We start from the raw sequence: 22,221 nt of genomic DNA on the forward strand, positions 1-22,221 counted from the left end.
TCTATTGGCATGACCACCGAGGTCAGTGCTTCTACCACACCTTCGGCCTCTTCTTCTTCTTCGTCTTCTACCTTGGCTCCTGTGGAAAACTCCTACCCACAATTGAACATTGCCAAGTTTGATGGAATCAACTACTTACCCTGGAAAGTTGCAATTGAGACTTACCTCCTTGGACGAGGTAAGGTCAGTTTTCTTCATCAGGATCCCCCTTCACTGGCTCCTGTGGAAAACTCCTACCTTGACGTCATGTTTTCTTGCAAATCGTCTACCCTCTTCTGTCCTCCGTGGCTCCTCTCCCTTTCAGCTCCTATACCCTCAGTAGGATCCTTTCCCTCTCACCCCTCGAGTATTTGGGTGCGTTTACTTCGTCCACCTTCTTGGTCCTGGTCGGGACAAACTCGATCCTCGGTTGGAACAGTGTGTCTTTTTGAGGTATTCTCGAACTCAGAAAGGCTACCGTTGTTATAGTCCTCGATTACGCCGATGGTTTGTTTCAGCAGATGTGACATTTTTTGAATCTGAAGCTTTCTTTGGTCCTTCATCTGCTCCTCTTACAAGTTCCTTGGAGAATGAGGTGCCATTATTTCTTCCTTCGCTTTCTGACTCGGTTCAGGTGCCCCTACAGCCTGTTGCGATCACAAATCCATCGCCATCTTCATCAGTTCCAGTGGCTCGACCACCAGTTACTAAAGAATATAGGCGACGCGTGTAGAAAGACGAACCTCCACCTCCTTCACAAGATCCATCGCCTTCATCTGCCGAGGTCCCTACCTTGCCTACTGAGGTATCTTCTCTACCCTCCTCTGTCATTGCTTCTGACTCTCCTATTGCATCTCGTACTAGATCTCATTCTATTGCACATCCCATATCTCATTTTGTTTCTTATGACCGTCTGACATCTTCTTTCCAAGCCTTTGTTTCGTCCTTGTCCTACCAAAGTCATTACAGGAGACTCTTCAACATCCAGGATGGCGAGTTGCTATGGATCTAGAAATGGGTGCACTCCGATCAAACCAGGCATGGGATCTTGTTCCACTTCCTGCTGGGGCTCAACCAGTTGGTTGTCGTTGGGTATTCTCAATCAAGTACTTACCTGATGGGACAGTTGAAAGGTTGAAGGCCCGTCTGGTTGCCAAGGGTTACACTCAGACATTTGGGGTTGACTATCATGAGACATTTTCGCCAGTTGCGAAGATTCCTTCAATTCGCGTGATACTATCCTAGGCAGTTCATCATGGTTGGCCTCTACATCAGCTAGACGTCAAGAATGCCTTCCTACATGGCGACTTCCAGGAGGAAGTTTATATGGAGCAGCCTCCAGGGTATGCTGCTCAGGGGGAGATGTCCTCCTCTGTTTGTCGCCTTAAGAAATCACTGTATGGCTTGAAACAGCCTCCACGAGCATGGTTTGATCGATTCAGTGAGCCGGTCACACGTTTTGGACTTAGTGTGCAGTAGACCATTCAGTGTTCAGTCATCAATCTTCTGCAGTGTGCATCCTTTTGAGTGTGTATGTTGATGACATCATCATTACAGGTAGCAACTCAGGGGGAATTCAGATATTGAAGAGTTTCTTACAGGCAGAGTTTGCTACAAAGGATTTGGGTCGGCTTAGATACTTTCTTGGGATAGAGGTGGCATATTCCTCTCAAGGGATATCTCTATCACAGAGAAAGTATGCGTTGGACTTACTGGAAGAAACAGGGAATCTTGGAGTAAAACATGTATCTTCGCCTATGGATTCCAATGTGAAGCTTATTCCAGAGGAAGGAGATCTGTTGGAAGACCCTGGCAGGTGTAGGAGACTCGTTGGTAAGCTCATATATCTCACGGTTACTCGCCTAGATATCTCCTATGCAGTTGGAATAGTTAGCAAGTTTATGAGTGCTCCTCGTACCTCTCACTGGACAACAGTAGTTCAGATTCTCTGCTATTTGAAAGGGGCACCAGGGAAATGACTACTATTCAAGAAAAATGGACATGTCAGGGTGGAAGGCTATTGTGATGCAGATTGGGCAGGATCTCTAGCAGATAGGAGATCAATCATGGGCTACTGCACCTTTGTTGGTGGCAATCTAGTGTCATGGAAAAGTAAGAAACAAGAAGTTGTTTCGAAGTTTATTACCGAGGCAGAATACCGAGCTATGTCTCATACGAGGAGGGAGCTTCTTTGGTTACGTTCCCTCATGACAGAGATTGGTTTTTCTTCTTCCTCTTCAGCTCAGCTTTATTGTGATAATAAAGCTGCGATTCACATAGCCACCAATCCCGTCTACCATGAGAGAACCAAGCATATAGAGGTTGATTGCCATTTTATTCGCCAGAGAATCCATAAGGGCGAGATACATGTTTCTTTTCCTCGATCTGTGGACCAGTTAGCAGATATTTTCACAAAACCCTTGCCTAAGTCAAAGTTGAATGATATTTGTAGCAAGCTAGGAATGTATAATATCTACATTCCAGCTTGAGGAGGAGTGTTGGATATATGTAATAAGCCTGAGGGCATAGTTGTAATTGTGCTTATCTCTCTTTTAATAAATATATTAGTGAGGGGGAGCTTCTTCCCTAACTCACTTGCTCTTCTCTAAATCCTCTCTTAACAAAGATTATTACGGGAATAATTCTGAAAATATCACAATAATTTCATAAATAAGAACAGCAGGGTTCTTGGAGTTTCAACCCCATCTGGGGTCCACCAGCTGGCAGCAGCTAGTTTCAGGATGATGTCAGCTGACATCAGCAGTTCGCTCCCATTTGTCCGTTGCTTTTCTTCTCTTTCTTTCTTCTTTCTCAAACAAGTCTGGATTTTGTTTGGGTTTCTTGGTGTGGGGTGTTTGCAAGCATCAAGATGATGTGTTATTACAGAACTTTCAGATGCTACATATGTAACTTGAAAAGCAGGCATTCTCTTGTATGTTTGAACTACTATTTAATATAATTTGTTCAATGCGATATTTTTCTAGTGTCTCCACAGAATTAACGTTAGAGGACTCTTCTTTTTTTTCCAAATCTAATGATCTGCCGAAGCTCGTCCGAAAGTGAGAATCAGATTTTTATTTTGTTTTTTTCCTTTTTGCAACATGATAAATTTAGCATGAACTTAAGAAACGGTGTTCAAAGAAGGGAAATGGTTGGTTTTTATTGAATGTGCTTCCTCCAACTGAGATACACCAAGTCGAAGTAAGAGGACCGGAACTCCCTCTTTAAATATAAAATACTTACCTGTTAATATCTTCATGTACCATGGTGGTCAGTAGCTTGTAAACCATGCAAGATTTCACTTTGCACCTCCGTCTTGAAAGCTCTGTACATGTACCAGAGGCGAGGCTGGTAGGGAGCCATTGTGAATGTGTGCCTATGCTTCTTTAATATGCACCTCTTATTCTCACTTTCATAAACATATGGATTTGAAATTGGTTCTGCCATTTGGCCTGCAACATGCTAATTTTTGTTATTCTATGTACTTGGTTATCTACTCTCCTTTAGAAGCTAATATTTTGTCCAAATCTTACTCTTATGTGAGAAATTGATCAGCTCAGGAGCTGGAGAAAGGTCTACATGGCCCGGCATCAGAGTCTCTTCCTGCAGAAAAGAAGATTATTGTTTTTGATAAAATATTCGCGGCATATCACGATGCTAGGAGCTGCATTCGCAACGACCTGGTATGGACTTGGAGCTTTACCATTAAAAAAAAAAAGAAAAAAAGTTGGACCTTTATTTCTGTCTATCGCTGAGTTGCTCTATCATTAATTTCTTCCTAAAGGAATAACTTGCTAAGGCTTTAACTTCATGTTTTTGCACAGTTTTTTTTCTGACATTTTGCCTAATTTAGGTCACTGCGGGTAATAGTGAGAATGTAAAAGACGACTTAAATGGCCTTGATAAGGCTGTTAGTGCTGTCTTAGGACAGCGTACCATTGAACGCAATCAGTTGCTTGTTAGCATTGCTAAAACCAAATTAACTAGGCACCGTGATGACAAGGGTGAGAAGGTCACAAAGCCTGAAGAGCTTGTTCGCTTATTTGATCTTTTAATACAGGTACAAGATTACGTCTGTAACCTTGGGGTATTCATTCCTACTTTGGAGCTTTTTACCCTTCTAATAGATTTTGAAGATTCCATTTCTTATGATACTATTGTATTTGCTCCAAGATTAAAACTGTTTATCATCTATATTGGCAGAATACATCTGATCTTGTTGATTTAATTAGCTCTGGAAGAGATAGAAAACCTGAAGAAGTGGAATTTGCTGAAGAGTACATGCTTAAGGATTTGGTATTTCGTGCCGAAAGGTTTGCTCTTGTTCTTATTTGTAGTTCTATTTCTGTATTATTGATTGTTAATTTTTAATAATTCTCAACTTTTCTTGTAATCAGAATGTTATCCTCTATAAGCCCTTCACAGAAAATATTAAATGTAGCATACAAATAGGCATAGGTTATTTGAATGTTTGTCCTTAAAGTTTATTTGAAAAACACATGACATGCATTTATGCAATTATGCTATACCGAAGTTCCATTGTTTACTTTGACCTTAAGTTTGTTTTGGTAGTGAAACTCATGTGATTATTCATTATTCAGTGGAGAAGCATTAATCATGGAAAATTTAGAAGCCTCTTAGAACTTTATTAACCGTGATACACCTGTTGCAAAAAAATTGTGCCATTGCTATATGTCTACTCCTCTTAGAATATAGTTATTTTGAATTTTTTGATTTGTCAAGTGTCGACACGGATACGAAGTGGCTGACACGGAAACCCCTAAAAATCTAGAAATGGGAACTTGACACGTACATACATATAAAATTTGAGAATTGCTAGCGTCCATCGCAAAAGGCATTTCGTGGCTGGTCTGTCGCACGTCAGACCAGCCAGCTTGTGAATGGAGACAACTGCTTCTGTCTTCATTCGTGAGGTGGCTGGTCTGACATGCAACAGACCAGCCGCGAAATGCCTTTTGCAATGGACCCTAGCAAATCCCATAAATTTTTGTTAACTTTCTATTTTTCTATATTCTTGTGGTTATGCTTCCTTCTTTGCAGTTTTTCTTCGGTTCAATTCTTGATCTGAAGCAAGCATTGAAATTGCCTCATAGCGTTTCTTCTCATATATTTTTTGCCAAGTGATGATTCCTAGAAGTTTGTTCACAGCGAATTTATGTATGAACACAAGAGTTTCTGAATTAAAGTTCCTTCTTACTAACACAGGTTTTCTTAATTTGTGGGACTTTGCCAGCTTAGGTTGTTAGTTGCATTATGAAAAAAAAGGAAAAACCTCTGGTCATCTATCAAGTGGTTCCCAAATCTATTTAAATCTCTCGGAAGAGAGACAATGTTGTAGAAATTTTCAGAGGAATCTTTTATTTCAGAGAAGTGTAGAAATTTTCTCAATGGGTAATCTTTTATTGTAGAGAATTTTTGTTGTTAAAAAAGAAGTCGATTAGTTGAAGTCTCCTCTTAGTTAAGGCAGCATCTCATGGAGGATCTCAATTTGTTTGCAAAGGGAACCTCTCTTGGAAGCGGGTTGTAACTAGTGTGAACTTCCCCAAATGAATTTTCCTTCTACTCCAATATAAGGTTCCTAGGGGTGCAATTTGGGTTGGGCTCAACCTGAACCCATCGGGTTCAACCCGTTTTTTTCCCAGGTTGGGTTGGCAGTTGCTCGGGTCAGGTCGGGTCGGGTTAGGAATGAAAAAGAAAACCCGAACTTTTTTCAGGTCGGGTTAGGGTCGAGGCATCGGGCAACCTGACCTGAAACACAACCTGAATTTAGGGTGGATTTCTGCAGCCAGTCACCTGAGCTGACATAGAAGGTAAACATGCCTTTTGTCAAGGTGAAGAGATCGACACTCGGGTTTCATCCATCCAGCTTTTGCCAAGGTGATGAGGAAACTCAACTTTTGTGGCTAGAACATTGAAGCTCTTGCAAATGCTGCCTAGATGTGGCACTAAGAGGAAAATGTTGGTTCTTTTGCATTTAATCATGCTTTGATCTCTATTTCCTTTCTAGATTTCCAAACCAAACATTTGTGAGAAAATACGTTTGGAACTTGGAAGAAGATAGGAAGAAGAAAAGAAGAGGAAACAAAGAAGATGAAATAGAGTGATAATCAGGATTTCTAGGGCATGAGCAGACAAGGTAGGTCATCGTTCTTCTTCTCTTCGTAATGTCGTGATTTTTTCATATATTCTCTGAAAAATTGTGTGTAATGGTTATGGCAAGACATGTAGTGGTGCCCATCAAAATTTAGTATGCCAACTATGTTGTATTTGTTACTTAAGATGTTGTACCTTTTTCCAGTTCCCTTTGAACAATTTTAACAAGTGTGCATCATGATTCTTACTAGAAGTCAGAAGAGAAAAAGAAAGGGAAAGATACCATTTCATAAAAAAAGGAGAAAATAGGGATGAAAGAATTCTTTATGGTGTGGTTGACATTACCCACTAAATTTATACCTTTATAGTTTATAGATCTAACGGGGTTGAAAGCAGGAATTATAATAATGCCTTAATGAAATTGGGAAAATGACCTTCAGGGTATTGATGTGAATATGGCATGATTCAGACTCCATATCAGTCATACCAGCTAATATACCTTATGTATCGGCCGCATTAGCAAGATTTGTGAGCACCAATGCAAAGGATCTCTTTCATATCGAACCCAATCGATACGGATACGTATTGGCCGATATGTATCCTGTCTGCCGATATTTCATACCATGAATATAACCCTTAAAATTAATCTCTATAGTATAAAATAAACCACTAAATATAATCTCAGCTTTCTCTTCTTGAAGCTTCTCATTATGGAAGTTATGAGAAGGAACTCTATGTAAATGGAAAGACCAGACTTGGGCTCTGTAATGCAGAGGTTCTACATCATTCCTGCATCTATAGAGATAGATGTAGCGGGCCTTATCAGCTCATGTTTTCCCAAAACTGTAGTATTGATTTTGTTATGATGGATAGAAGAGACATTAAGTGATATGCCAGCTAATCTTGGATGTTAGAATACAGTTCATAGGCTATACTTTTTCTGACCTTCTTGGGCTTCAAATGGATTGGGTAGAAGCTGACCTCAAGGCTCAAGAAGGCTCAGGACCTATATGAGTTGTCTTTTTGTCTTTCATCCTAAAGATGGTCAGGTAGGAAAAATGAAGGTAAGGATTTGACTCTTCAGTGAGACTTAAATTATGGTGAATGAATATCCTAGGGGTTTTCTCTACTAATGAAGCTGCAGGCAGGGTGACATTTTCGATTTCTATTTACCTCAATGGTGAAGACAAGTGGCTTTCTCATCATGAGCATAGTTTCAAATTTCTCCGTATAATTGAAAAATTCTTGGAAAATTCCATAATTCTTTATCTCCCGTTCTAAACTTTAAAAACCCCAAATAAATTAAAAAATACAAATTTGACGAATAATTTTAATGGGATCCCTTCAATTTCTCATATATATTATTTGTAAATCTCGTGAGAAATTCAAAGCATAATTTGAACTCTCATCCTAATTGTGAACACATGCACTTAAACCATTTCATACCTTTATGTGTTTAGTTAGAAAAACAAGTAGATATATAGTAGATATATGCATAGTAAAGAGAAAAGCCATGTGGTTTTCCCCAATTTTTTCCCAATTTTTCTGAACTTTCGCCTCACTGATTTTTCCTGAATCTGACCTTTGTAAATATGATCGGTACATATGTTGCTCGGTCCCTTAATGTGGGTTTCCTGATCCCTTCTCAGGTGAGAAGAGATTGAGCAGATTTATTATCTCCCATTTACTATGCTATTTCTACAAATGCTTGTAGGCACACTCTTCTAATGAGAAGAGATTGGGCAGATTTATTATCTCCCATTTACTATGCTATTTCTACAAATGCTTGTGAGCACACTCTTCTAATTTACCTTTCTGGAAAAATATTATTGTTAGACGCAGTAGAGCTGATACTGTCACATTTTTAGGATCTTCATGTGCTAACAATGTGAACCCAGTCGACGATCACTTCTTCAAATGTGGTAATTCAGCCTGGGAAGTGGTAGAACTACACAGAAAATAACAGTGTACCATTGTATAATGGGATGGACTGATATTGAACTTTTGCGGCAATTTGAAGTTTGATTTGATTAGTCTTTGCCACTTCTTTTGGAACTAAAGGTATCCTAAATTGTCTTCAGGTGCTTCTATTTGGCCAAATCCTACAGTTTGGCTGGGAAGAGGACCGAAGCCTATGCATTATTCTGCCATGTTCGCTCTCTTGCTGATAATGCTCTACAAAAACTTCAAACTGGCAACTATCCTGATAAGGTTTGTATCTCTTTGCATGAGTTATTAATATGTGGGTATAACTCAGTGTATTGTTGCTATTGAACATTTTGTTCCTTTATTGTTCTGATCATTCGAATCTTAAATTCGATTTCCTTTGAAACTGTGGCCATGTTAAGCCATATGTGGATGCATCTATCGATGCATATTACTGACAAGGTTTAAAATTTCGGTTTAGGTTTCAGACATAGCCGAACCGAAATTTCAGCCTAAATTACCGAAATTTCATCCGAAATTTTGGAAAAAATTAAAAATAAATAAATTACATTTTCCCGAAATTTCAGATTTAGGTGGTTTCGATCTCCCCATCCGAAATTTCAGTATTTCGTCCAAAATTTAAAACCATGATTACTGATGAGCTTGTGATATATGATGAATGTCTTTATCCAATTCTCATTCATACTCCAGTTTTCAAATGATGAAGGATTGTTGTTTGTCAGATGAGTGTTTTCCAACAGTGAACAAAGAACATATTTTTTGTGATTTTATGATTTGAGGTTGTTTTCCTTTTTAGATTCTTTTGAAGGGATCATCACTGTATGGCTTGACCCTAGGTCATTACAACTTTCTTCATGTAAATGTGTAGTCATTGAGTCAACAAATTAAACTGTATGCTTATGTCAACCGTCCATGATTTGGAATTTTACCTTGCATAATGTTTTCTATTGACAAGATTATAGGCCACCACTTGCTTGTTCTTGAATAACTTTTTGGGTTCTGTTGAATGTCTTTAGTCAACTATCAAGGGAATTGTGGGGGTGTAACATATAAAGTATGCCTAGGAACATCCAATAGTTGAAGGTTATACAGCTAGGGAGTTGTAAGATCCACATATCATGGGATTTTTATTCAAGTTCAAATGGAGGGTTTTTTTTAAGGGCAACAATAAACTCATGGTGTTTCTTATTCTACCTGGAAGGTTAGTGATTCCTAGTTCTGGAGCCTTTTCTCCTGGGAATCTGAACCTAATGAGGGTTAGAACGACTATCAAACTAATGAGGGTAAGAGCCTGCCATCACAGGCTCAACTCAAACTTGTTGGACCGAAAATAATGTGAACGTAATAACCATACCCATGAATTAATCTCCTCCAAAGTGCTTCTTTTAGTCTATGCCATGCACCTTTGTTTAGGTTGACATATATAAAAAGCAAGGAAGCTTTTGAGGATGGTAACATGTTGGAAGCATTTATAAATGATGGACTGAAGAAGATGCTGACTATTGTAAAGAATACCTTCTGGACAGAAGAAAGAACTGTAAAAATTTACCTACTTTACTATGCTTGCTACATATTAGATAGTCTAGAGGAGGGTTTAAGGGCTTGTCTATCTTTATGAGCCCTTTTGAGATAAGAAAATCTGAGGCTATGATTGGTGGATATGGACACGAGTGTCGCGTGTCGACACGGACACGGAGTGTTAGACAGAGAAAATCCCCAATGTTTAGAAATGGGGACACTGCTAATTCATAAAGTACATATAATCATGATTTGGGGACACTAATTCGTTTGTCGAGTTTTGAAATGGATACGAAGGTGTCTGATTTTGACAAACCCTAAAAATCTAGAAATAGTGACACGCCCATACACTTATGTGCATATAAAAATTACTGATTACTATCATAATTTGCAACAATATAAACATGGTGTTCATTTACCTATAAAAATATGGTATTCACTTTAAAAACTAGTAAATCTTAGGATTAATCAAGTATAATTTAAAACAAACATGAGATCGTCAAATAACAACGCATTCATCAATTTAATCTAGTTCTCTTCAGTCTCCAATATGCAACGTGAAAGGGAGAAAAATAGAATACAATGAATACAATATTAGAATAAGAGTTTATTTAGGGGAGGGGATATAACATCAAATATTAATAAAGAAGAGGTAAAAGAAGAGTTTATAATAAAAGAAGAGTTAATAATAAAAGAGGTAAACACAATATTCAATAATTTCACTAGCAGGATGGGAGGAAGCGGGGATTGGTTTTGCTTAGCTTGCACATACTGGAATTTCAAATGGTGACATTGCTGTCGATGGTGTAAGCAAACCCATTGTGATCTACCGCTAGGAGCTTCAGCCTCATTTCATCGAAGGGAACCAATGAATCAAAAAAAGGAGCTAACTCGGAGAACAGGGGAATGGAGTTGTTCATCTTGTCATTATTTCAATTTCAGATGGAGAAACAATTGCCGGAGGTGCCATTTGGTTAGGCCGGTGGGTGCTATCTATAAGAAAAAGGAAAGACCGGAGGCTTATTGGATGATGATAGTAAAGGTACTAAACGATGGCCTGATTCTGGGATGATTTCCTTGCTAGTTGAAAGGGGTTCCTCTTCCTTACTCATCTCAGGCAAGGAGGTAGAAACAAGACTGAATACTTTTAAAAGCTGCCTCATTGGGAGGAAGCAGAATACTTCTGGATATCTTGATGACCTATGGCAGTGGGCGAAGAGATCCTGGAATATCCTCTCCCTTCCTTGTCCTAGTGAGTTATCAAGGAATGAAGTTTTGTTTATATTTGAATCAGAAGGCGAGGCCGCCATGATCTTGGCCAAAGGATCGGAGGCGTGGGACAATCATTTGTTTTCTCTTTCCTCCTGGAGCCCAGAGTATGCTTAAGGTGTGGAGGCTCGATGGCTTGACTTTTATGGCATCCCCCTTCATGTTTGGGCCCTATCGACAGTTGAAGCACTTGGTAATCTACTTGGTCGTGTGCTGGAAGTGAAAATGGAAGGGGATCATAATAATTGTATGGCATTTGTATCCGCTAAAATACTTGTTCCGTGGTGGAAACCAATTCCACCCTTTATTCATATTCGAGTCTTGGACCAGAGTTACTCTGTGGGAGTTGTAATTCGGAACAATCAGAGGCCGAAGCAGCTGCCGGCGGATCGAGTGCCGCCGATTTCTCTATTCTCGGAAATCCAAGGTAAGGAGACCGTTGACCCATTGGGGCCCTCGATTTCAAATTTGAATCCTACGGATCTGCCAGGTCATATGCAGGATACAGTGCCTATCTCCTTTTTGTCCCTTCCTCTGGATGCAGAAAGGACCTCGGAAACCTCTCCCTCGCTTTCGGACCCTTCTAAGAAAGGGCCTAATAGGAAGGGGCATCGTCATAAAATTCTTCCTAGATTTGTCAGGTCCTTGTGCCAGAAGTTATGGAAGAGTAGACTAGTGAAGACGAGAAGATCTGAAATTTTTTTGGCCAAGGTTCTCTCGACTACCCATATCGGGATCTTGCATGGAATCTCGAAAGGAGAAAATTGTATGCCTAGGGAAACAAGGTTGCAGAATGGCTAAATCTGTTCCGCTAAGGGGCCATCTTGTGGTTTAAAATTTAACAATTCTACTTCTGAAATCCCCTCTTTATCCAAAGTCGGTTGTGGATGCGGGGATTCCCAAAGTGCTGGTTTAGGTCTAGGGGATGAAATTCGGAAAAGATATTTTTCTGATCTGATATGGGTACTATAGCATTGATGGCCACTAGAGGAATGATTGAAATATCCGCTTTGCAAGGACCACCCAAAAATCACTGACATATGACTAAAGTATTCATCACTTGTGAGCTTAATATATTTTGGGAGGCTGTGTAGCTTGCTAGTTAAGGGGGATTGGAAATGACCTAATCGGCGCAATTAATGCTTACGAATGACAGCTGGAGATATCAACACGCCTCATTAATTTCAGATACTTGGCTTACGCAATGTAGCCGCCCCGAGGCGGTTATTTTAACATTAGCCTTTCTTGCCCCTTCATCTCCTTTTAATATTTCTGGGATCAGGACTTTCTACTAAAAAATGGAAAATCAGAACGTTTCGTCCTCTAGCCCTGCTTCTTCAAGCCTCTTGATTATCGGCCAAAAGAGAAAACGGATGGTGGAGTTATCTGAATTGGAGGACTCCCTAAATCAGATGAAAGAGATTCTTATATAGAGGATTTAGCCTCCAAACATTCGCCTACTCATAGAGAAGTTATCAGGGACTTCTTAAAAAGACAATGGAAGTTATTTAAAGAGGCGGCTACTAGAAGGCCGGAAGTGTTTTTTACTCTGACTGGATTACGAAATGTGAAAGAAACTCGCTCCCCTATGCACAAGCATCCTTTCTTCATCAAGATGATGGAGGATGAAAAGATCACAAGACGCCTTCGGTGAGAGGTTAATAAGGAGGTAGGTATCAAAAAATTAGAGGCCATGATTATTAGGAAGAAAGCAAAAGGAGAGAAAGAACCATCTGATGAGGAGCTCTCGACTTTGAGCTTAGACGATGAGGTTTTCACCTTGAAGATCGGAGGGCTCCTTCTGGAATTAAAGAAGTGTTCACCTTAATGGGAGCCTCTTTTTGGTCGCTGCTGGTATAAAGATGGTTTTGTTTTTGGTTTATTGGTCTCCTTATCAACTAGGGACCGCTGGTCCCTATCTCATGTATCTTTGATTCCATATATTAATATATATAAACTTGTCGCTTTTCAATTATATTCAATAATGGTATCAGAGACCTTTGGCTCTGATACCATGTTAGAAACTTACCTACTTCTCCAAAAGCTTAAGCTGTTGGAGAAGGCGTTATTTAATCTTTTATACTTATAACAAATAATAAAACAGAATGTCAAGTTTGAGAACTCTAACAGTACATTAAAAGTGTCCAAAGGGGTGTCGACACGTGTGGACATGCGTGTCGTGTCGGATATGGCAGGACACATGTGCCGGCAATAAATTCAAAGTGTCGGCTGTATCATAGCTTTAAGGTCACAAATAAAACCCGGGCGATGATTTTTCGCCCCCTGTAGGATAATGCGCCCCCCTTTTAATGTGATTTGATGTCAAAAAGGGTTCAAGTCTTCCCACAATTCACGTTAGAAGGGGGTGCATTATTCTATAGGGGGGCGAAAAAATCATCTCCCATAAAACCCTTATAGGCCAGCGGTATTAGAGAATGGTTGAGGAATATTGAGACCTTTTGGAAAAGAATTATCATTTGGATTGCCATTCAAAAAACAAAAAAAGAATCATCATTTGGAAATAAAGGCAGGATTGTTGTCTTCCCTATATTTCCAACGCAGGATTGTTGCTTGCATTGGCTGTTTCGCTTTTACATAAAAGTTCCACTTATTCATCTCTCTCTCTCTCTCTTTATGTGTATATATACACATACATACATACATACATACTTACATACATACATATCGATAGAGAGAGAGTGTGTGTGGGTGGGTGTGTAGGATTAGGGTTGGGGGAGGGGTGTAGGGAGTTTGGGTTTTGCGTATGGCAGTCATTCGTCAAGTTGGGTAGAGTTTTTTTTTAGAATGTTTTTTTTGTGTGTGGGGAGGTGATTAGGAAGAGTTGTGGTCAGAATGTTTCATTTTAAATGGGCCAAGTTCTTGTCTATTGCTAAGTTGAGCCCTACCGAGTCAACCAAAACTCTTTTGACTTGGTTGAGCTAATCAATCATTGACATACTTGAGTTGACTCGGATTTACATTGGCTGTGTTCTCGTCTGAGTGTGAGTTTGAGTTTTTAAACAAGGGAAAAATACACTTAGACCCCTGTGGTTTCTGACACATTCAACTTAACCCCTCATGTTTAAAAAGTTAAAGTAGACCCCCTGTGGTTTCAATTTGTATAAGGTAGGCCCCTTCTTTTGAAACACTATCAATGCTAATGAAGACCCCATACACCCCTCCAAACCCCCCCTCCAAACCCCATACCCGAATCCAAACACTACCAAAAACACAGTGGGCCCACATTGTTTGGATGATCCAAAGTGTTCATTTGATGGGCCCTGACATAGATAGGGTGTGCCCAAAAAATCAGCTCCATAGGATCATCCTAACCCTTCAATCTGTGGACGAACCGTCAACTGATGGGGTCTACCTTACACAAATTGAAACCAAAGGGGCTCTACTTGTAACTTTTTAAACATTAGGGGTTAAGTTGAATGTGTCAGAAACCATAGGGGGTCTAAGTGTATTTTTCCCTTTAAACAATGGTTATAGGTTAGTCCTTGAGAAAGGAGTGTTCATTAAAGTTTGTTTTTAGAGAATGAATATGAAAGATGATTGGTTTGGTCTCTTTTAAGGTTACTTATTTGTTAGAAGAGGTCTATGTTTCTAATTTCATTATTGATAGCCTGATAGGTGAATTTCATCAAGTTCCCCTTTGTTTCTTTTTTAAATCTTCTTTAAGTCTCTTTTGGGTGAGATTGGCTCCCCACTCCCTTTAGCTAAGTTATTGCTTGCACTTGTTTTCTCGTCCTTCATGAATTTTGTTGGATGAATAATGATGGAAAATAGATCAATATCATCAACAAATTGAAGAAGAAAATATGTGTATGATGTGTAAAGAAGTGGACGAATCTGAATCCACCCAAAAATGTGTATGATGTGTAAAGAAGTGGATGAATTTGAAGCCATCCTTTGGGCTTTTTGGTAAGTCCTTTTGCGTGAGACCGGTTCCCGCCTTTGTTGGCCAAGTTGTGGCTCGCTCCTTTTTTCTTGTACTTCATTCATTTCGTTGGACGGAAAATGATAGGCGAGATTAGGAAAATGCTAAAAAGACAGGTGATGTTGGGCTCTACTTGTACCTCGTGTACGTGATCGGATCCGTCGATCCGAACAACAATCATAGGTCCAGCCAAAAGCCATTGAGAACACCCTAATTGGGTGAACTAGGACCTTGATCTACCAAAAGCCTCATTTGGGGTTCGTCTAGTAGAAGATAAATTGGTGATTTTTATAGTCCTTTATCATATGAACGGGATGTCTATTCAGGATGGGAACAAGACCTTGTGGTTCTTCTAATGATATTTTACAAAAACAATAGTTTTGATTTCACATGCACGCCCTCACTCAAAAAGAATTGTTACCATTGATCCCAATAGTGGCTTTCTACTAGTTCTCGAAATATTAATACCATCATCAAGTTGATGAAAAAAAGTGATGCAGTGGCATTAATAACTTACATGTTTATGGATTGATGGGAGTGCCACAAATTATTTCACAAATAGTTTTCAGGAAGTTCAAAAATATTTGAAATGTCATGTTAACATCCACCATTTCAAAAAAAAAAAAAAAGTCATGCTAACATCCATGGTGGACCTCGCAGGCCTCTGTTCCTCACAAAATTTGGCAAAAGTCATAATAATTTATGCGTTTTTATCGATTTTATTTATATTTTGGGTTAAGTTTCAGTAGGTTTTGGTGAGGCCTTTCTACAAAAAAACGAATTGTGTTTTTTGGTCAGCAACATGTAATATGCTTTTCTTTTCTATTTTGGGCCTCTCTAAAATAGAAGTTTGATTTTATTTAGGTTGATCTAAGGGCTAAAATTGATACCATACCAATGGTTAGGATTAGACTAGGGTTTTAAAGGTGTTTTGGGGTGATAAATATGAAGTTCTGATTTGCTTCTCAGGTGATTAATGAATAGTTGCAAGTTATTTGTTTTAGGTTTTGGTTTTAATGTATGTTGATCATCTTTGGATCAAATTTATTGTCATTTATCTCTCTAGCATTGTAAAGATCTACTGGACTATTTGTGTGGTTGTTCAATTCCCTAGCAAATTTTGTACTACTCATCGACTTGGGGCACGGCATGTAAAGCTTGAGTTCAAGATTTCAATGATCGAGATCAAGGACAAAATTATGATGAGGATTGATTTGTTTGAGAGTAAGAATAGAATCGAGACTCAAGACTAAATGTTAAGAATACCCGAGACAAGTGTCTCCCCAATGATCCCATACGAGATGATCTTGTAACTAGACGTCAAAGTGGAAAGCGTAGTCTTATTACCTTTTGTGATCATCAATGGAGAGACATGACAACGATCTAACATCTTCCGAACAAGGTATTACTCAGTAGGAAAATTGTGTAGTCGTATTATCGATGGAGGATTTGACAAAAATATTATTTCAAGGGAGATGGTGGACAGATCACAATTGAAAGAAGAAAAGCACCCTTGTACAATAGTTAACGAAAGGAGGTGAGGTATTTGTTTTTACTCGTTGCTTAGTTTCTTTTTCTGTTGGACCCAAATACAAAGAGAAACTATGGTGTGATGCATTATCGATAGATGCATTTCACTTATTGCTAGAGAAACATTGGCAATATGATTAAGATGGGACTCATAAGGAAAAGCGAAACACATTATTTTGTGAAAGATAAAAAATTGCACTTTTGCAGTTTTGCCAATGAAGGAAGCTTGTAAACCTAATTCTTGTAAAGAGGGGGTCCCGCTATTCTTACTTTGTAAATGATCATGGAAGAAAGTAAATAATCAGGAACTGAGAATTCATTGAATAGCAAGAATGATATTCAATGAACATCAATTCCCAACCCAACAATGTCATTTCTCAAAAATATGAAGATTTAGCCCTAGAAAATAGTGCAAAGCATGAAGATGAGTTCTATGAAATTAAAGGTGTTCTCATCTAAAATGTGATAGTGGTGGAGAAGAAAATACAAATGATGGAAAGGATGTGAATGAAAGAATGAAGCTAAACTCAATTTCTAGTGCTATGTTTGAAAATGCTTTCTTGAAATAGAAAGTGTTCCTAAATCAAGTATGTTTTTTGAAGGAAGGTATTCGGGGAAGGAAATTCCATGCCTCGAATACGTGGGTAGCACATAGCTACATGGAGCTCTCTCTTTAAAAGAGAGACTTACTAATGGCAATAAGTTGTTGTAGGATGGCAATGGGTAGTTTTTGGTAGGACAACAATTTGAATAATTACTTGGGACTCTCTTTAAATGAGAGATTGACACATGGCAATGGGTAGTTATGGTAGGACAAAACTGCCTCGGGGCTCTCTCTTTAAAAGAGAGAGAGAGAGAGAGAGAGAGAGAGAGAGAGAGAGAGAGAGAGAGAGAGAGACTAACACGTGGCATCCCATAATTGTCTCAATACAATATTACAAACTTACAACATAAATCAGCATACGGTAACTATCAGTCATAAATCAACATAAATGTACATCTAGCCCTCCCCAGACCTCGCAATGGCGAGAACTTTGTGCACTGGGTCTCCCCCTATGTCTTTTATGACTGATAGTTCCCCATCAGTACGACTCTTCGATGTGTATTCTCTCTACCTCTTTTGTATTCCTTTTTATGTTTAATTAAGCTTTTGTTAATAGTAATAAGAAAAGGACAATAAAGAAAATGTTGGGGGTTGTAAGGTTAAATTGGATACATGTTATACTGTTGGCTGTGTTTTTTAATTGTTGGAGATTCTTTTTTGTAGTTTGTTCGATGTAAGTTCCATAGTTCATGGTGAAAATCAGGTTAAGTCAAGAAAACAAACTAATCAAATGACAACAATGACTTCTTCATGAAGTCTCATGAAACATTATGGTGGCACCTCCCTATAAAAACCAATCCTTCCACCCAAGGTTTGCTTAACAGTCCGCAACTGCATATTACTCACAATGCACATAGGAGACCTTGAATATTGTGTGTGAAATGTACAAGCAAGTGGGTAATAATTCATTTGTTGATCTTGTGTTTTCTGGGGAGTGGAGTTTGATTTAAACCTTGGCGTGCTAGTTGTGGAATAAAGCCATCTAGGGTAAACATAGTTGCTGAAATTGGTCCATGGTAGATAATGCTTTTTCATTATACATTGAACTGCACTTGTTGGATATTAAATCTGCAGGATTAATATTCAACTGATATATGTACTTAATTATGAAATGTGTTTTTGTGGCATTGATTTTCTTACTTTTTATTTTAACAGGGACTTATCCAAGAGTTGAAGTCCTTATTAGACAACTGTAGATCAAACAGCTGTATAGAGCATGCAGCAGGGATTATGGAGGAGGAGAAAGCTCCGGAAAAGCTATCTAAAGGAGTCTCTAGCTTATCACTTGAAGGTGCTGAAAAGAAGGTAAATTTGCAATCATATATTGATTTTAGTATTAAGTTCGGTGAAATGTGAAGCAACAACATATACCTATGAAACTTTTATTTTATAAGAAGATTGAAATATCAGGGACCTCATCAGATATGGCTAATTGATATAAGAGTTATTTTGGTTTTGCTGAAATTCCGGTCCTAATTACGTAACCATAAAAACTGCTTCCATATGTCACTTGATTTTGATATACTGCTGCTATTTTTATTTTTATTTTTTTGAATGGTGATATACTGCTGCTATTCTTCTTAAGATATGATGTTTTACTGCTTTGCTTAGTATTTTTTGGAATAGGTCATGAAACTATTATATATATATATATGCCGACTAGAGATCAATCTCTAGTCCGGCGACCAAAAACACTTGGGTCCCACGTTTTTTGTGGTGATCTAAAGCATTCATTTGATAGGCCCCATCATAGATAGGGTGTCCACAAAAAATCAGCTTCATAGGATCATCTTAACCCTTCCATTTGTGGAGCTAAAAAATGGACAGATTTGTGCCGATTTATAGCCGTCCATTTTAAGCTCCACAGATCACAGGGTTGGGATGATCCTATGGAGCTGATTTTTTGTGGACACCTTCTCTATGTCAGGGCCCATCAAATGAATGCTTTCCATCACCCAAATAAGGTGGGACCCATCTTTTTTGGTCGCCGGACTAGAGAATGATCTCTAGTCGGCAGACAAGAAACACTTTTCTCTCTCTCTCTCTCTCTCTCTCTCTATATATATATATATATATATATATATATATATATATATATATATAGAGAGAGAGAGAGAGAGAGAACGGTTTCTACACACAAGTGTAGATAAGTTATCTACACACTAGCTTAAAATACAGTGGAGGGCATATTGTTTGGGTGATCCAAACCATTCACTTGATTGGCCCTCACATAGATAGGGTTTCCACAAAAAATCAGCTCCATAGGATCATCCCAACCCTACGATTTGTGGAGGTAAAATGGACGTGTATAAATGTTCACAAATCTGTCCATTTTTTGCCTCCACGGTTCGAAGGGTTAGGATGATCCTATGAAGCTGATTTTTTGGGCATATATATATATATATATATATATATATATATAAAGAGAGAGAGAGAGAGAGAGAGAGAACATTTCCTACACACTTGTGTAGGTAACTTACCTACACACTACCTTAAAATACAGTGGGAGCCCACATTGTTTGGGTGATCCGAACCATTCATTTGAATGGTCCTCACATAGATAGGGTGTCCACAAAAAATCAGATCCATAGGATCATCCTAACCATTCAAACTATGGAGGCAAAAAATGGACTAATTTGTGAAGGTTTATACACGTCCATTTTAGCTCCACAAATCGTAGGGTTGGGATGATCCTATGGATCTGATTTTTTGTGGAGACCCTATCTATGTGAGGACCATTCAAATGAATTGTTTGGATCACCCAAACAATGTGGGCCCCCACTGTATTTTAAGGTAGTGTGTAGGTAACTTTCCTACACAAGTGTGTAGGAAATGTTGTCTCTCATATATATATATATATATATATATATATATATATATAGAGAGAGAGAGAGAGAGAGAGGAAAAGGATTGTAAGCTCGAGCTTACCAACCTTATGGTACGCTCGAGTGCCCAATCACATGGGTCCCACATTTTTTTGTGGTGATCCGAAGCATTCATTTGCAAGGCCCTATCATAGATAGGGTGTGTACCAAAAATCAGCTCCATTGAATCATCCTAACCCCTCCAAAGTGGTGGGCAGATTTGTGAACAAACAGTGTCTGTCATTTTGACCTCCACAAATGGATGGGTTAGGATGATCCTATGGAGCTGATTTTTGGTACACACCCCATCTATATAAGGGCCTTTCAAATGAATGCTTTGGATCATCCTAAAAATGTGGGCCCACATGTGATTGGGCACTCGAGTGTACCATAAGGTTCGTACACTCGAGCGTACAATCCTTTTCCTCATATATATATATATATATATATATATATATATATAGAGAGAGAGAGAGAGAGAGAGAGAGAGAGAACGGTTTCTACACACGTGTAGATAAGTTACCTACACACTAGCTTAAAATACAGTGGGGCCCACATTGTTTGGGTGATCCAAAGCATTCCTTTGATGGGTCCTCACATAGATAGGGTGTGCCCAAAAATCAGCTTCATAGGATCATCCTAACCTTTCGAACCGTGGAGGCAAAAAATGGACAGATTTGTGAAGGTTTATACACGTCCATTTTACTTCCACAAATCGTAGGGTTGGGATGATCCTATGAAGCTGATTTTTTGTGGACACCCTATCTATGTGAGGGCCAATCAAATGAATGGTTTGGATCACCCAAACAATATGCCTTTCATTGTATTTTAAGCTAGTGTGTAGATAACTTATCTACACTTGTGTGTAGAAACCGTTTTCTCATATATATATATACACTGGACCTAGGTAAGCAAAACAAGTGGTGCAGTCTGATTGCTCTAGTGACCAAGTTTTGAGTTCTTTTCTTGGATTTTGTTACAAAGCTTCAACTTTATGCTGGTATTTTTGAGAAATTTTGTTTCCCCCAATATGAACAGACAACGTTGTATTTTTCAAAAATTTATCAAAAGCACTTGATTCCCAACATAGATGCGAGTAACGTAGTCCTATGGATGTCACTTTATAAAATGTCAAAAGGTATTTTTGTGCTTTGATTAAAATTTGGTAGGCGATATAGTCAATCTATTGGGGGAATTCCTATTATTTTTATGAGGAAACTGCTATTATTTTTATGACTTGTTGGTCATTAATTGTAACGACCCGATTTCCGTCGTGTCGCTACGAGCAAAAGAAAGTAAAAATCATGGAAATATTTTTTTTTTTTTTTTTTTTTTTTTTTTTATACAAGCATCAACGACGATCCCGATAGAATCTTATTACAACTTAAAAATGATACATGACGTAAGACGTCAAAATGCAAGGACTCCAGGAACGAACTCTCTGATCACACAGTCCCTTATCCCATGGTTCCTTCATTTGCAAATGCTCCGCCATCTAATGCCTCAACCCCTGTGGTGGAGGAATCAACGTCAAAGCAGGGTCATCCAAAGACCGAGCAGAGTAAAAGAGACAATATAAACAGTTCATACAATATAATCCACATTTCAATAATGTCTAGAATAAAGATTACAATGCCCATGGCAATATAAATCAAAGGAGTGACAATAATTTCAATGTATGCTATGTATGCATGTATGCAACAATTTTATAAAATGAGACAGCACATTCCCCAGGTACATCCGGCTTTTCCCCCATTTATTTTTCTGTCAGTTCTTTTCTGACTTTTTCATTTTCTTTTATTTTTTTCTGCCGGTGTCCTTGCCGCACGGCTAACCACTACCCCTGTCTGAAGGCAGTGACGTTATGGACTTGGATTACGGTCTCGCATTTGCCGAGCCGGGGATACTATCCCTCGGGGATACTTTCCCTTTTTGGTTGGTTTGCCAACGAAAGGCAGTACACGCTTCTCGCGTTGGCCTTTGGACCTTAGGTCCCAGGATGATTCCACCACACCCTTATGTTCCCCTTCACTCTCCCCCATGTATGCAACATGTATGCAATTACTTACCTTTGCCTTTCTTCCTGCATTCATTTCAATTCATTTGATTCCAGCATTCATTTCAATTCATTTGATTCCAGGCAAGCGAGTATAAATTCACTAAGCAGGTATTTATCAGGCAATTTATAAGCAGAGCTACATTGCATAGACAATTATATTGAATACCATTACAAGACAAGGTCTAGCTGTCACCTGCCTTTTCTTATAGTCGCAGTAGGACGAGATGGCTCCTGTAGGCAAATAAGTGAAATAGGTCAACTTATTTTAGTCTAGGTCCTTTTAATATCACACAGACAACACTTGTCCTTTCTGTGTCCATTTATGTCCTAAAATAAGGTTCCCTGTGTTCACTATTCATGTGGGCCCCACATGCTACTATTCATGTGGGCCCCA

The 22,221-nt window shown here is 38.7% G+C and overlaps 1 protein-coding gene across 3 annotated transcripts in view; it reads left to right on the forward strand.

Annotated features, from left to right (window-relative positions):
- Positions 1 to 22,221, forward strand: part of LOC143888422 (signal recognition particle-related / SRP-like protein) — a 69,147-nt gene that overhangs the window by 41,180 nt on the left and 5,746 nt on the right. Inside the window, exons 8-12 of one of the 3 annotated variants that reach the window (XM_077392829.1) lie at positions 3,535 to 3,662; positions 3,833 to 4,039; positions 4,183 to 4,292; positions 8,175 to 8,304; positions 18,060 to 18,208. In XM_077392829.1, coding sequence (XP_077248944.1) covers positions 3,535 to 3,662; positions 3,833 to 4,039; positions 4,183 to 4,292; positions 8,175 to 8,304; positions 18,060 to 18,208 — 724 coding nt within the window. Of the gene's footprint in view, positions 1 to 3,534; positions 3,663 to 3,832; positions 4,040 to 4,182; positions 4,293 to 8,174; positions 8,305 to 18,059; positions 18,210 to 22,221 lie in introns of all 3 variants that reach the window. The other 2 variants (XM_077392830.1, XM_077392832.1) reach the window with 2 other exon arrangements.

Source organism: Tasmannia lanceolata, unplaced genomic scaffold, assembly GCF_043159265.1.
Source record: "Tasmannia lanceolata isolate RefF3 unplaced genomic scaffold, GAP_Taslan_0.1 ptg000012l, whole genome shotgun sequence".
In the NCBI taxonomy this organism is placed as follows: Eukaryota; Viridiplantae; Streptophyta; class Magnoliopsida; order Canellales; family Winteraceae; genus Tasmannia; species Tasmannia lanceolata.